The sequence below is a fragment of the Corvus moneduloides genome, chromosome 6 (genome assembly GCF_009650955.1).
Source record: "Corvus moneduloides isolate bCorMon1 chromosome 6, bCorMon1.pri, whole genome shotgun sequence".
Lineage (NCBI taxonomy): Eukaryota > Metazoa > Chordata > Aves > Passeriformes > Corvidae > Corvus > Corvus moneduloides.
Genome location: NC_045481.1, coordinates 9,448,907 through 9,462,709, shown reverse-complemented (window position 1 = coordinate 9,462,709; position 13,803 = coordinate 9,448,907). Strand labels below are relative to the sequence as shown.

Sequence of the window (13,803 nt, the reverse complement as noted above, 5' to 3'; positions counted from 1 at the left end):
GCCTGCTAGTCTAAAAGGGGTAAAAAAACTTAGAAAAGGGGGGGGGGGATTGGAAATCACCAGTACAGACTCGGGCTGTACCAGAGCAGTTAGAGCTTCACCTGCACAGCCCTGTTGAGTGCTTCCATTATGGGACCAACTTTCTGAAGTAAAATAAATTGTACTGAGTTGTGATTCTGATAAACAGATGTGTGTCAGACTCGTAGAGGCTCTTCTAATTTTCTTCATTCCCTCTTTAGTGATTCTGTTCTCGATACTCTTTTGCAGCTCTATCCAACCTTCTGGTTTTCTTTTGCCATGACAGTATTATCCTGGGACTGATCTGTTTTTCTGTAGGTTTTTATAGTCCCATGTTTTACTTGCCTGTCACCGGATACATATTTTACATGTGTTTCAGAGACCAAGTGGCATGACCTAGCTTGGGTTTTTTGGATTCCTGGACATTGTTTGGACAAAGGTCAATGTCCAGAAAATGGAAATACTCAGAAAACTGGAAAAAATACGGCTTAGTTTTTGGCTTTGCACTTCAAATGCGTGAAGAGCTGTTAGAATTGTAATTGGCCTTTGGATGGTAGTGGCCTGACAGAGTCCTGTGTATCTGGAAATTCCATCTAGGGCCAACTTCTTTATAGTGTAATTTTGGACTAGTCTGACTTGCTTAAGCCTGGGCAGATGTTTCCTGCCATCTAGTCACAACAGTGAGCCTGTGTGCTGGGAGTCAGAGATGGGACAGGGGATCCCCCTGTTCTGCCCAGCACACCTCCACCTCCGTACCCTGAGGATGTCAGGTCACCTCCATCTCATCCTGCCCTGTCCCCCAGCCTTTGGCTCTCTTAACTGGGAACAACTCAAGCTGTAACTTCTTGTGGTGGCCCTGCCAACTTCAGCTGTGTGTGTGGATGCTGCCAGCTGGGAATGCAGCATGGCTAGCTTGGTTCCCATGTCCTCAGGATGGGCACTGGGACCTGGTCCCAAAACCCTCCTGTCCATGACACAGGCACTGCCATGAAACACCAAGACATTGCTCATTCCTGCACATGTAAAATGCTTAGTTTGACATTTTCAAATGTTGTCCTTGCTGTGCTCTTACTGGTGCCAGTTTTCATGTGGTTTTGGAGAGAGTAGACGGAAGGGGTCCTATAGAGCAGTTTTGGAAATCCTTCCTTTGAGGTTTAGCTTCTTTCCAGAGGGTTGTTTTTTTTTTTTTTTTTTTTCCCCCAATGGCTTTTGTACAGCAAACATTTTCTTAGAAAATTGAAACAAACACTACTCTCTGGATGTGGAGCCCTGTGACATTTTAAATATTCAGTGCAGTCTGTAACACTTTATAGTGACAAGGTTGTGCTTTCTGCATTTGATCATTAATGATTTATGAAAATTCAGTAAACGGAGAAGCACAGTTCCCTCTCAGCTGCAGTCTGGAGCTTCTCTCTGTGCAGACTTGCACGCTTGAAAAAGTCAAAAGTTGCTCACATTCCTCCAAAGAATTCTGTTTTCCACACACAGTCCTCAGAAAAGTACTTGTTGAGATGAGGGAGGTGCATGGAATAATGCCTGCATTTAGTTTAGAGGGAGAAAAAAAAAAGCCCCTTTTTTTTTTTTTTGTGGTGTGGCAAACTGGAGTGTCCAGGCCTGGGAAGGTCCCATTACTTGTCTTTAGTTTTCGTGCCTCAGGGTAAATGACCTGGACCTGACAAATTTCCTCGTACGTGGGCCTTCCTCATCTCCTGTGAGATGTAGCTTCTCAGGGAGAGCTGAATGTGGCTGTGCTGGAAAATCCTGCCACTTTGGATGGTGCAAGCAGTCCTTGAAATGAATCCTAAACTTGGAAGAACTTTTGTGGTTTTTCAGTGTCTCACCATGCAGCAAAACTAATTTTACCTCTGTATTTAATATTAACTGGGTAGTTGAAGACAATGAAAATTATACTGCAGTAGTCTTCTGATGATTTTATCTTGTATACCTTCACTTTTTCTTCCTTTAGAAGAATCAGTGCCTTCTCATTGGCTTCCCGTCATCCTCTTTTTATGCTCACACAGAGCTGAGAATAAAACTTACAGAAACAGAAATTACAGTTTGAGTTTTCAAATGTGTCTAATGTGGGAATGGCAATTTATCCAACTTAGATATGTTGATTTGGAAAGTGTATTAACCATCTGCCATCTGAAATATCAGGTTTGATTCGGATATTTCAAGTTACATGCCTTATATGTCCACAATCATTGGTCTCTTAGAAATGTAGGCTTTTAACTTCTCACAGAAATAAAAAAGTGGTGTAAAAGGAATGTGTGTTACATGTGGCTTGTATTTTTGTTAAGTATGAATAGTTTTTACAGGAATTGATCTGTTAACAGATTCCAGTCAGTTCTTACAAGTCTGTTGCACTTTGCTGTAAAATTCAATAAAGTTTTGTGCTAACTGTACAGATTTCATATTTAGCTTTAGATCATGCCATCATTTAGATTATGCATTAATTAGTCTGATTAGTTAGAAACATGTTACTGCTCCTGTCTTTTTTTCCAAATCTTGCTTAAACGCAATTTTCTTTGTGTCAAGGTCTCTTGTCTAGTATAGCCCCTGTTGAAAGTGAGTGGAAAAATATGTCTTGGGAATTCGACTTGAGCCTGTAATTTTTAATCTGAGACAGCAGCTTGTGTGGCAGAGGGTTATGGTTGTCTTCCTGACAGAATGTGGAGGAGTATTCAGACACAGATGTTATCCTTCCAGTGGTTGCAGGTTGGGTGTCCTCCTCTTGCCGGCCATCATGGCACTGCTGCTGAGCAGGGCTGTTCCTGGTGTGCCACTCTGTAGGCTCCTTGTGCTGGCTCCAGAGGTTGTGGTGTAGATTTTTTTAGTTTGTAAATTGCTAAATCCGTATAAGCTCCACTTGCTGCCAGTTCATGTAACCCTGAAGTTCAGACGTCACACTGGATTTTACCCATCTACATGTTGTTCCACATGCCATAATATTTCTGTGACTGGTATAGGTCAAGACCACGCATTTGTTGCTTCAGTGCGTTAATGATCAAATACCTGCTTTATCGACCCCCTCAAGGTTCATTACTCCATCACTTAGTTATAAGCAGTTAACCACATGAGTGGATCTGATCCTTTTCCAAGCTTTTCTGTTCCTGGCTGTCATTGCCAGTAGATCATGGATAGGATGGACAGACAAACTCCCTTTTTAAAGCACTTTTTCCTGCCACACCATTTCTTTGTGCCAATCTTGATCTCTAGCAGTGCTTGGTTTTCTGCTTTCATCACAAAGAAATCTGATCTCATGAGATTCCTGTATTACAAAGTGAAGGGTTTTGCAGAGGGTTGTTCAAAGTTTCCAGTTTGGCTTCTAGCATGAGTAGCTTCACTAGGATTAAGTTAATCTGCATGAATATTATTTTGTGTCTCAGTCTCAGATCTCTTAGGTGAGCTCCATAAAAGTACTTTTTTGTGTAGCATTCTATAGTAAAGCATTAGTCAGCCACTCCATAATACTGATAATAGTATTAATCTTGAAAGGGCAGACCTTCAAAAGAGCTGGGTGCACTTTCTTCTTGTTGACTTTGTTGGGAACTGGGAATATAGCACTCAACCTATAGGACTGAGTTCAGATGAAACTCCAGACAGGCTTTCATGCACCAGTTGAGCCCTACTTGGTTGGTAGAGTTTTTTTCCTTGGTACCTAATAACCGGCTTGCCTCAGTTCTCATGAGAAAATCTCTGTTTGTATTGTCAGTGTATGAGAAAATTGAGGGTGTGTATGTAACTGGGAATGCCCTGTTTCCATGTCTGCATATCTGTAGTTGTAAAACATGATCTATGGCAGCTCAAAATCTAAAATTTGGTGGCATCCCAGGAAGTACCTAATTGTGCTTGTGCTTCATTACAAGGCTGTCTCCTTTCCTGGAATCTATTTTAGCTAATTAGTTGGAAATGTCAAAGTAGTATTTCAGATGACAGAAACATCATATATTATCATACATGAAGCAATTAACTCTTTTGACAAATATTTATTGTGGTGTCATCTTTAATTAAATCTTCAGGACTCCTAGACATAGAGCAGGTTCTTCCGAAAAGGAGCCTTCCCAGCACTGTCAAGGAGCATTTGACTGATGGTGCTTAATTGAACTCAGTACTTGAAAGAGTTGGTCGCCTAAACATGAAGATATAGACCTGACACAATTTCACAGTACAGATGTCTGATATTTTGGCAAACTCTCAAAACAATTGCCCCACTCCAAACTGTGTCTCAGACACTGCAAATGCTTTATGCTGGAGAAGATGCATCTCCAGTCACTCCTGTTCTTCCACTGGAACGGTTTGCAGGAGAAAAGTGTTGTACATTTATGCTGCTAAGAAAAATAATACTGAAAACCAGGGCTGTATAGATGTTTCTAAAAAAATCAATTTTCTTTTATTCAGTTCTTGGGGTTATTCATGTGGAAAGATACTGCAAGTGTGACTGTTTGGTTAGTTCCTCTTAAACAGATAGGTCTTGTAGGTGATGTGCCACTGAGAAATAATTCCTGACAGTCATAACTGAACCAGATAAACAGTTCTGCCAGCTCCCAAATAACACTGTAAAACAAAAGGGTTCTGCTTACTGTTTTCCATTTCTTCATGCCTGTCAAACTATTTAACTGTGCATTACTCCTCACAAAGGTTCTCTGTGTTTTTCTGCTCCTCCGCTGCCTTCATGATTTTTACTTTCTCTGTTGCTGATCCTACTGTGGTACAGTTGTCCACCTGTATCACTCCTCACCTGCCGCTGATCTTTGCCTTCACCCTTGCAAAGACACTCTTTGGAAGAGCTGCATGAGATTTTTCCCTGTCATGGGCATGTGTTAAAGTGTACTAACCCGTACGTATGTCTTTGCTTTTATCAGGCAGAAGCAGCACCAGAAAGCGGCCGAGATGTTCCCAGTGCTCAGATCAGCTCAGGGCAGCACAACTCCGACCCTGCGGGAGCCAGCGGCACGGCGGCCTCCCAGAGCGTGGTGGCTCCAGCCGGGGTCTCAGCAGGTACCTCGGCTGCAGCTTCCTTCTTCATAAGGTAGTTCTTCCTCCTTTCTGGTTTCCGTAACTGCTTGTGGGTCTCCAAACAGTTGGGAAATGCTGTTCAGTCTTTGCCATGGTGCTGGTTGATGAGGGGTGGAGTTGGTCACCTGGTCATGACTGTGGCTTTCTGCTGCCACTGGAGAGCAGGGATGGGGTGGGGATGTCCCGATTCTCTCTCTGGAGACTTGGAACCTCTGTTGACCAAAACCCAAGAAAATATGTTTTGGGCTTTGTCTGGTCCTCAATGGCCATCTCCACCGCAAGTCTGCTCTATTCTGTAGGTTTCCTTGGAGCAAAAGCTGAAGTAACAAGTCTTTTTCACTCAGATCAAAATTAAAAATAAGTTACATTTTTATTCAGTAGCATGGCCTATGTGTCCAAATAAAAGCTTTTCCATAGTTGGTAGCAACAGTTAAAACAGTTTGACATTTTTTTTTTAGCAGTAGCCCAGAACAATCTTTTTTTTCCATTCTTGTGTCTTATAACAAAAATGATATGTTAGTTTTGTTTGGATGTTTGTTGTAATTAGCAGTGTTGATTAAATGCAATACGCTGTCAAGCAGATGGTATTTAAAAGAACAAAATTCAGGGCTTTGTACTTGCATTCCAACTCCTTTTTTAATTCACAACTGAACATATTTTGAGACAATATTGAAAAACGTATGTCTGTGAATGGCACTAAAGTAAAATTTATGCACCAAGAATCTGTCTTAGAATGTAATCACAATGGTAATTGTATTGTTTCCTTTTCATTGGTCTTTAACATGTTCTGTACCATTAAATAAATGATGTTTACTATAAGTTACAATCTGACCTCAGGAGCTCAACTTTCCAAGTTCTGTTTTGATTTGTCAAATCCCTGCATATCACAGACTGTCTGTGAACAAGAGGTTGGGAAATGACTGCCCCAAGAGCACTCTGTGTAAGTTAGTGGATTGTCTCTGTGCTGTGGGTTTAAAGTCAACACAGAGAAATAGATGGTTTCCTGCAGGGACGATTTGTTTCGTTCAAGAACAGGTCTCTGAAATCAGTGGGAGTGGAGAGGAAAGGTAAGGGGAGAAGCTCAGATGTCTCCTTTCTTGTTTAGTTACCTAAGCAAGGACAGACACATCCTTTCCAAAAGATCTAGATGGGACTGCAGCACAGCTTTCATTACTGTATTTCATACTGTGGGTATGAACAGTGAGATTTTAGCTTAATCTACTTTGGATTTATTTCAGTGTTAATCTGTATGTCATAAGCAAATGCAAAGATTTGTCCCTTTTGCTGGGGAAGCCAGAAAATAAAATACCTTCCTTGAAACTAAGAGAAAGAAACCAGTGCCTAATAGTCTAAAATAAGACCGAAAATATTTTCTCTCAGTGATGCTTTTGTCACTGGTCAGCAAAGCTATTTTTTTTTTAATTTTTATTTTTATTTTTTTTATTTTTATTTTTTTTTATTGCGAAGTGATTATCATTGGCTTAATTCAAAGATCCTTGAAGTCAGCAGCAAGACTGCAAATGACATCATTGTATGCTGGATCAGGCCCTAATTGCATCTCATGAATCTGTCTTTGCCTTGAGTGAATCAGACTTTTATAGCTTTAGCAGCTCTGTGCTAGCTAAAACATTTTAAAACCCCATTAGTACGTTGCTTATTCCCTACCCATGTTTCCTATATTCAAAATTGATTCTCTTGAATCTTTTAACTGAAGGACAGAGCTGATGGAAATTTTTGTGCACAAAGCACTTCTTTTCTCATTCTGTTGTTGTTGAAACACAGGGAAAAAAATCTCACAAAGGCTGGGAGAGAGAGATCCATCACTGATCCCTGGCACTTGCAAATAGGTTGAGCAGTTTCTCAGGTGGGTGCAAAGTCCTGGCCAGGCTGCTCCCCCAGCTTTGGCATTAAACTCAGGAGAGGCTCACTCTCCCATTGCTCCTTCTCTTCTGACTCTTCTGCCATTGGGACCGTAATGGATCAAAGTTTTCATGCTGAGTCTTCCTCTCACCCTCAAGCCATGCAGTCCTCTCAGCGGGAGGGGAGAGGAAGAGGAGGAAACACTCAACAAGGATGAGTGAGAAACAACACAGATACTGGCAGAAATGGCTTATCCAGGGACCACAAGTATTAGGATATCACCAGTTTGGGGAGTTTTGTTCCGTGTTGGTGGGCTATCAAGCTTCTTTGCTTCAGCCCGTCCAGTCCTGTCTGCTTCTCTTTGCACCATCCAGCCTTGAACGTGTTGAGGAAGAAGGTCACCCCTGCCTTGACTCTTGCAGCAGCACTCACTTCTCTCTCCTCCATCTCTCTGTTCAGCTAATCCTCTCTCAGGAAGCACCTGGAGATGAAAGAAGAGTCATGGCTGTAGTGTTCTGCTGTAGTCCCCGTTCATTATATTTGCTGATTTTTTCCATACTGCAACTCCTCAGCCACTTAAAATCTGAACTTCATAGCAAAGCCAGTGTGTTACTCATGTTATGCAGAGCCTGGTACATTTTGTTCTTGTTCTCTACTGGAATAAATGCAGTTAATATATTGACAATCACACAGACACACACATATTTATTTTTTGCAAATCATTGGCCTCTCTTTGACCAAGTCTACTGAGGACCTTCATCTTCTTACATGAGCCTTTTGTAAAAAGATCCATGGTTAAAACTTTGGCTTGTTAAAAGGGCTGTTTTGCCTTAGGAATAAACTAGCTAGGCAAAAATACGCATATATGTTGATGTCCAGTTTATTTGCGTGCAGGGTTAGTTACTTTGGAAGATAAAGCCTTCATAGGGTGCTTGTGGAAACTGCATCTGTGATTTCCTGAGCGACAGCATCACTAGATAGAGATTTTTTTTTTTTCACATGAAGAAAGGATTCCAATCTTATTTTTCATGAAACAGCATTCACTGTGTTTGTACAGGTCCTAGCACAATTACCTGTGACATGGTTTCCTAGCCACATATAAATGCCTTTTTCACATTAAAACTGGAGTCTCTATTTGCTGAAATAACACCATTATACTCTTGCTTGTGGACTCTTTTCTGCCTGGGAAGGGAGATCTGTGCAGGATTTTGTTGGTTGGTTGTTTTGTTTTTTTTACTCCAGTTTGTTCCTTGATGAGAATCAGAGTTTTGTGTTTGTAAGGTCACAAACTGAAAAGACAGTAAAGAGAGTTCATGTCCTCACCTGGAAAATAGTAGATAAGAGATGCAACAAAAAGGATACCTGGTGATAAGAGGTACCCATGATTGAAATGAGTATCTTTAAGACATTCTTTGCAAGGAATGCATTGATTTTGTTAAGCATATGTGCAGTCCAAATCTACATATTCATCCAAAGCTCTTTCTCATTTGAATGTCATATTTAATTTCTTCAAGCTTAATTATGTTCTGCTTAAAAAAAAAGTATTTTATTCATTACCAAGAAATGCAGAGAAGCGCTAAGTATTTGAAATCAAAGCCAAATATTAAAGACAGCAGACAGAAGCATATTAAGAAATTAAATCAGTTTTAAGCTTTTTTCCTCACTGTGATCTGTCACAGAAGGAGGAAAGCTTTGATTAACATCTGACTGTGTCACGCAAGCAAATTGCCAGACATTACTCAGTGGTCGTGTTACCAGAGGACCAGAGGATTTAGCAGAAAATGGAGCTTCTCAGTAGGTCACTGGCAGAATGAGAAAGCCAGGGCAAAAAGCACAGCTCATGTTCATGGATGGCTGTGAAGAGACTCCCAGTTCACCCTTATAATTCAAGAGGAGTTTATTCTTGCATTCTTCAGATTTTTAGAATGCAACTGGCTTTGTCCCTTGGTGTGGCATGCACTGTGCCTTGCCTAGTGCTCCACACTTTATACCAGTTTCCAGGTGGGGTTTTTGTATAAGGGACCTGAACAAACTTTATATTACTAAGGGAAAATATGTGAGATAGTTGTAGGACCCTTCTGTGGGTTATGCTTGCAGCTAAGTAAATATTGTCATATTTTGTTATAAAGCTCTAATAAGCTTTATAACAAAGTTGGGTTTTCTTGTCACGTGAACAGCTGGGGAAGAGAGGAAATGGTGTTTCCAAGAGCAGGCAGGAGAAGGGCAGCGAGGAGGAGAGTGGGCATGCACTTGGGAAGAGGTTAATGGGCTATCAGACAAAAAATAAAATACCACTCCCTTGGGAGGAGAATCAAGACCCCCAATAAATCGAAGCTGTCACCATTAACGTGCCATTTCTGCCTGTTGGTGGCTGGTGATAGTGGTGGCAGCAGTGCCTGTGCAGCTGGGTGGGGGTGTGGTGTTTGGAGAACAGGGATACCTGCCCTCAGTGCACAAGCTGGAAGGAAGATTTGAGCTATGGCAGGGCAGTGAGGAGGAATCAAAGCTGTTTAGAAGAAAATAGGTATCTAAGTAGGCAACCTTGAGTGATGTTGAGCAGAAGACAATCTGTCCCTCTTCTAAAATTCTCATCTTGTTTGATGTTGATCTTTTCAAACTGGTTTGCTTACAGGGTTGCACTTGCTGCTGTGGAACTGCTGCCTTTGAAGAGGGGAAATAACTTTATAGTTGCAACTCCCTTCCCTTGTATCCACCTGCTTTTGTTTTAGAAGTTAGTCTTCCAAACATAGCACTCACTGGTTTTCAGGTTTTTAATTATTTTCAGTGTTGCTGGGCTTTGCTAGATTAAAACCATTTAAGATAATAAATCTGGAGAATCACAGTGGTGAATCACACCCATTATCTTTCCACTCTCCTCATCCTCCTGCATGTTTGGGAAAGCTGTGTCAATTTGGGCATGATATAAAACATTGCACATGATATGCTTTTTGCAAGCAGATTTTCTTAACAAAAAATACAATCTCTGAATAATGTAATTGAACATCTGAAGAGTTAAAATAAGCATAATTGTCTCTTTATAGAGTCAGGATATTCCATCATATTTTAATGCCTGTGAATTTGGATTAAAGAATCTAATTATTCACTAATGAGCAGTAATGGTACATATAAACTAAGGGTCACTATCCTATTACAGGCACCTGATGGTTCACTGATAAGCATTTGGTCATTAGATTGACCATAAAATATAGTCAATAATTGAGGTTACTCATAGAGCAGACACCTTATCAGCTTTAGGCATGGTGGGACAGCTTGTCAGTACTCTGTGTCCTGATTGTGCTGTGACTGAGCATATGATTAGGGTATTGAAGCAGTCTGTATCTAATGAAACTGCAGGAAAGGCATAGCAATATTAGCACAACCACTAAATGACTAATGTGTTTTTGTTCCAAGCCTTAGACTCTTCAATTAGTTCCAATAAACTCTGATCTAGTGTAGTGGTAGGCAGAGAATTCAGATATTTTTTGTACAGGCTTTCATTACACTAGTCAAAATTTATAACATTTAGGGGACAGATGAAATCTGTGTGGCTTTGAATGAAAAATGGTGGAAATAATAAAGCCTGTCATTACTGGTTTTACTTCATTTTTTTCAGTTTTATTTTTGCATTTTTAAAATTTAGAATACTGAGATAATGCCTAGTGCCTGATTTAGAAGATGAAGCTGATAGCAGCAAATTAGATGTCTACTTTTTGCTTTAAAGTCCATTCATGCAGTTCATGTAGGCTTGTGCATATAGATCTAAACTTAGGATGTGTTCTTTAGCATTTTGTACCATATGGAACATTAGTCAAATAGTCTCATCTTGAAGGCTTTTGTAGAGATATTGATTTTGCTGTGCTTCAGACTGTTGCAAAGAAAATAACCTCAGAACCAATTCTTTTATGATTTTTTTTTCCTTGAGGATGCCTTAACTTTCATAAATTATTTACTATAGTGAAGGATGCAAAATGTCTTTTGTCTTTCTGAACTGCTGTTCAGGCTTCTCTGGTGCGACCTTGGAAAGTAACCATAGAAACATGTTAAAAGCATCAACTGAAAATCAGTAGTTCAGTTTGACAGTGATGCAAATTCTGTGAAAGAAGATTATGATGTATTAGGAACACTTGAGGCATATATTACTGCTAACCTGTTAAACCTGATTATTCCATGACTATCAATACTTTCAGAATTTAATGCAGGGGGAAAAAAAGAAAAAAAAAAGAAATATAATTTTTAAAATAAGTTGCCATGTTTAAGATATTTCTAGGTAAATCACTTCAGCCTGTCATTCTCTGTCCTGTTAAAAGCAAGAATTATATTTCTGGTAAGCTCATAATGTAGTTCACAGTTCCCTGTATTTAATAGCTGTAAACTTCTGCCCAGTACCCTGCTGGGATGCATGGGTATCCTAGCTTTGTGTGGAGCTGGCACAAATTAAATCTGTTTGACAGATAATATGAATAACAGGGTTATGCATAAGTAGTAGTTCATTAAAAGGTGAAGAAAACATGTGATTCATTGGATCCTGAGTTAGAGATTTTTGTGCTGACCTGTGACAGTTAAGCTAGCCTGTGAGGTTGAAACAGAAGTCTCTGCTATAGCTGCAGGTAACCACTGTAAATTCTTGATGAATCATGGGTCAAGAGAAGAAGCAGAGTCACTTGTTAAGGCTTCCTCAGTAAGCATAACCCACGCCCAAGAAATCCTGTGTTGATGTGATGTGGGAAAATTTAATTTGAACTAGTTACCTCAGAAAGTGGGGTACAAGCCCTTCCCAGTTAGGGCTGCTTTGCTGGCAGGCACATCCAAAAGCCATGCCTGGTTTGTCCCTATTTGACAGTGCCATAGCAATATGACAGGAGTTGCAGGGCTCCTCAGGGATGTGTTGGCTTGCTGGCATTAGTGCAGCCCAGCAGTCTCTCAGTGCACCATCCCTTCTTTGTTAAATGCCCCAAAATGCCCCACTTCCTCTTGCTACCATTTGGTCACTGCTTAGGAACAGTGGCTGAGAAATTTGTGGCTTGAGGCAGAGCTATGGATGTGCAGATGAAGTGGAGCATCCAGCTGTTTCAGGGGCAGCCAGATACATAATTAATGTTTTCTCCTTAATGACTCCCTGCTCTGGGTTTAGAAGGCTGGAACAGCCTGATCCCTGCAGTGTCTTCTCCACTGCAGGGGGCTGGAGAGGGGTATGCCCTCCTGTCCTCCTTTTCCTCTCTGCATGGAGCCAGGGAGAGCAAGACAGCCCTCATGCAGATGTGCAAATGGAAAGGGAGCAGGTGTCACCAGAGGCTTGCCTCGTCTCGCTGGTGCCATGCCACGCTGCTGGAATGTGGCTGCTCCCCGTCCCCAGAGAGCAAACGTGACCTGCACGTAGCACAGCGCGGTGAGAGGACAGGAGATGGGGCAGGGTGTGAGGCTTTGTGCAGTATCTTGTATCACTTAGGGCAGCTTAGGCTTTCCTAGTTGCTGTGGCAGCATAATACTGCCTATAATTAAGGACAGACAAAGAATGTATGCTTTAGGTATATCCCATTTCATGTTCGCCCGTGAGGAGGATAAATTAGGAGATAAGCCTGAATTTATTAGGCTTTGTTCTTGGAAGCACAAGTGACTCTCAGGACAGCGTGTTTAACAGCAGAACATCATTACTGGTATCACTGCTAATACAGCATCATGCATTTACACACTGCATTACCGGCGTGTGGTGAGCCAGGCTCCCTGCTAGGAGCAGCTCATCTGTGACACTGTGAGACTGACAGAGCAGAGATGAGACACTGAGCTGTAGTTCAGCAAAGGGAGAGGTGAAGAAATTGGAGTAGTTGAGAGGAGAGGGAAGGTAGAGTTTGGAAATGAGTAGTGCTGAGTTAGACCTCTATAGAAAGCATGAAAATGTTCCGAAGGCCGACAGATCTGTGGTCAGGGCATGCCTGTTGATTTAGAGGGGTGAGGCACTGAATGATCAGCCAAGGTGGAGAGCCCATGGTGAGGATTTGACAAAGCCTCAGAGGGAACTGGGAGGTGACCAGATGGAGCAGAACTGGGCATCTGTGAGTCATTGCCTTAGAAGATGAAACTCCTGTGTAGAGTGTTAGGGATCATTGTGTGAACCATGGAGAGATCGTGGAAGACAGCAGTGTCAGGGAGATGTTTGGAAGGAGAAGCCTCTGTTGGATAGCACAGGCTGTAGGACTTGTGTGGGAGCAGGTTGGGCTGTGCAGGAGGTGGCAGGATAAAGAAAGGAGGGAACCTGGTGCCAACCAGATTGGAAGGAAATATGAAGAGACAGAGGAAGAGGGGAAAAAATGGATCTAGTAATGTGGGGACCTCATGACGAGGTCAGGATTTTGGAGAGAGTGTTCTAGGTCTTAACTCCAGCTTGAGAGCAAAAGCAGAATTGGGGCACAACAAAGCACTTCCAGTGTTGTCTGCTGACTGAATACCTTAAAGATCTTTATAATTTGAGGCCATCCCTGAGGAGGGCTGATTTTTTTCAGCTCTGAATGCCTTGATGAATGATTATACAAGAGGTTCTGGAGCAGCAGAGGCAGCCCCCCCAGGAGATGTGGTGACTTCTTGAGCTGGTGTAGGTGGTTCAGTGCAGACAGTGGTTGGGTATTGGATTAGCTCTATATTCTGAGGCACTCTGGATGCCCATGAGGGAGAGAAAAGAAGACTAATATAAAACAGATGTTCCTACAAGTAGGGGAGAATCTATGCCTTCAGAGCTACCCAAGTTTGAATTTATTTGTGGGGGTAAATGGGGGTCAGTGGGTTTTAAACTAGGAAAAAGTCTGAAGTACTTGATTGGAGTCATGCAGATACTAATTCTTACTTTGTCCTCTCCTGGATCTTCTGCTTGCCTGGACTTAATATTTTTTCCCTTAATTTTTTTTCTATATGATC

The 13,803-nt window shown here is 41.5% G+C and overlaps 1 protein-coding gene across 2 annotated transcripts in view; it reads left to right on the top strand.

The window, feature by feature from the left end:
* KIF26A (kinesin family member 26A) overlaps nt 1–13,803 on the top strand; it is a 100,803-nt gene that overhangs the window by 45,282 nt on the left and 41,718 nt on the right. For both annotated transcript variants that reach the window (XM_032111735.1, XM_032111734.1), the window contains exon 4: nt 4,884–5,050. In XM_032111735.1, the coding sequence (XP_031967626.1) occupies nt 4,884–5,050 (167 nt within the window). The remainder of the gene's footprint in view (nt 1–4,883; nt 5,051–13,803) is intronic.